A 2090-nucleotide genomic window follows, 5' to 3' on the forward strand; every position below is an offset into this window, starting at 1 on the left:
GTAATATTTAGACGGTAATCATAAAAATAAAATAATATCGTGGTCTTAAAAATACATTAATTTCGTAAACTTAAAAATAAAGTAATATTGAGACCGTAAACAATATTAAGATCGTAAACTTCCACAGCCATGTCGGGAACAGAATCGATATTCAACATCCTCTCTTATAAATACATATGAAATAAAGTAATTTTGAGATCGTAAACAATTTCAACCATTTACGGGACTGACGTCATATTGTTCCGTCTAAAAATATATATGAAATACAGTAATTTTTAGATAGTAAACTGTTTCGGTCATTTCGGGGACAGCCTTTTTATTCCACCCACACTCTTATAAAATATAAAATTAGTAATTTTGACATCGCAAACTGATTGACTCAATTCTGGGACTGACTTAATACGCCCACTCTTCTCTTGAAAATATTGTAATGAAGTAATTTTTAGAGCTTACAGTTCTACAGCTATTTTCGGGACCTACTATCAATCCCACTTTCAATTCTTTAATGAAATAAATGCTTTGGAGACAGGAACTGCTTCAGCCATTTCTAGGACTGACTTTATATCCTCATTGTCACTCTTAAAATTAAATATGAAAGAAAGCAATCTTACTTGGAGGCGACTCCAGACAAGTACTTCCGGTTGTCCCGAGAGCTCCTCCTGCTGCTGTGCTAGATGTGTGCCTCAAACGCTCAGACTTATGGCACAGCTTTCATCACATGAGCCTCACACAGAACATGAGAGCAAATTCAAATGAAAAGGAGAGCAAATTCAAATGAACAGGAGTTTTCAATATGGCTTCTGCAAATGGGCAATGGATCACTCCAGAGTTCTCTTTATGAAGTGGCTCCAGATGTTATTGACATTCCTGAAATGTGCACATGTAATGGCTCTTTGATATCGGATGTGTTTGACAACTGTACGGCTGAAGAGATGAAAGCAAGAGTAATCCTATCTCCAAAGAATTCTGAATGCTTAGCGGTCAATGAGGAAATTTTGAGAATGTTGCCAACAGAAAATAAAACGTACCTCAGCACTGATTCTGTAAGTTGCGATAATGACGAGGAAGCACAAAATTATCCAATGGAATTCATTAATTCTCTCACTCCATCTGGCATGCCTCCTCATAGATTGAATTTGAAAATTGGAGCAATAATTATGCTACTGAGAAACCTCTCCATAACTCAGGGACTGTGTAACGGCACTCGACTAGAGGTCATTCAGCTTCACGAGCACAGCATCAAGGCATCAATAATCAGCGGTTCACAACTGAAACCTAGCGATGCCAATATTCCTTTTGTCCTTCATCGCACTCAGTTCCCAGTTCGCCTCTCATACTCAATGACAATAAATAAAGCTCAAAGTCAGACTTTTGATAGAGTTGGCATATATTTACCAAAGCCATGCTTTACTCATGGCCAGCTTTATGTAGCGTTCTCAAGAGCAAGAGCAATGAAGACTGTGAGAGTTAAAGTCCAACATCTTAATGATTCCACGCATGACCACAGAGGAAGAATCACATTTACACGAAATATCGTATACACAGAAGTCATCTAAAATGGTCCATGTGTTTAGGTTCCCTGAGGCAATCTGAATAGTGGGCGTATATGGGAGAAAAACAGATGTAATGACAGTTTATAATTTTTAAACGTTGACATTTGAAATGTATTTTAAGTAATCAAGCATATGCATCTAAACATCAAGAACATATTCTGGGATAGTTTTGGTTAGGTTCAACGTCAGGTTCAAATATTTTGGAACAAAATGCACAGGTTTAACCCATTACTGTGCGAAATTAACAATATCATCTTTTAAACACTCTAAGTCTCCATTATATAATAAGTATATGATAAATAAGCTAAAAATTAAATCAAACTTTTGAAAATATTTTTAAATAAGCATATTTATAAAACATAATTGAGGATGTATTTATTGAGAATATTTGGAGCACTAATATCGTGATTTTGGTATATACATATTTACATACATTTTACCTACCGTACTCTTCATTTACTATTTAAAAAAAAATAGTACAAAGGGTGAATTCGTCGGCCAGGGCAGTAAAGAGTTAATGTAAATGTTTCAAGGTAC

General features: G+C 35.4%; 1 protein-coding gene across 1 annotated transcript; it reads left to right on the forward strand.

Annotated features, from left to right (window-relative positions):
* Window positions 1–806: 806 nt before the first annotated feature.
* Window positions 807–1556, forward strand: LOC145241073 (ATP-dependent DNA helicase PIF1-like). Its single transcript, XM_080104004.1, has one exon. It carries the CDS (start codon window positions 807–809, stop codon window positions 1554–1556), a length of 750 nt encoding a protein of 249 aa, XP_079960130.1.
* The last annotated feature ends 534 nt before the right edge of the window (window positions 1557–2090 follow it).

The sequence above is a fragment of the Euprymna scolopes genome, chromosome 2 (genome assembly GCF_053919585.1).
Source record: "Euprymna scolopes isolate OS-2025 chromosome 2, ASM5391958v1, whole genome shotgun sequence".
NCBI lineage: Eukaryota > Metazoa > Mollusca > Cephalopoda > Sepiida > Sepiolidae > Euprymna > Euprymna scolopes.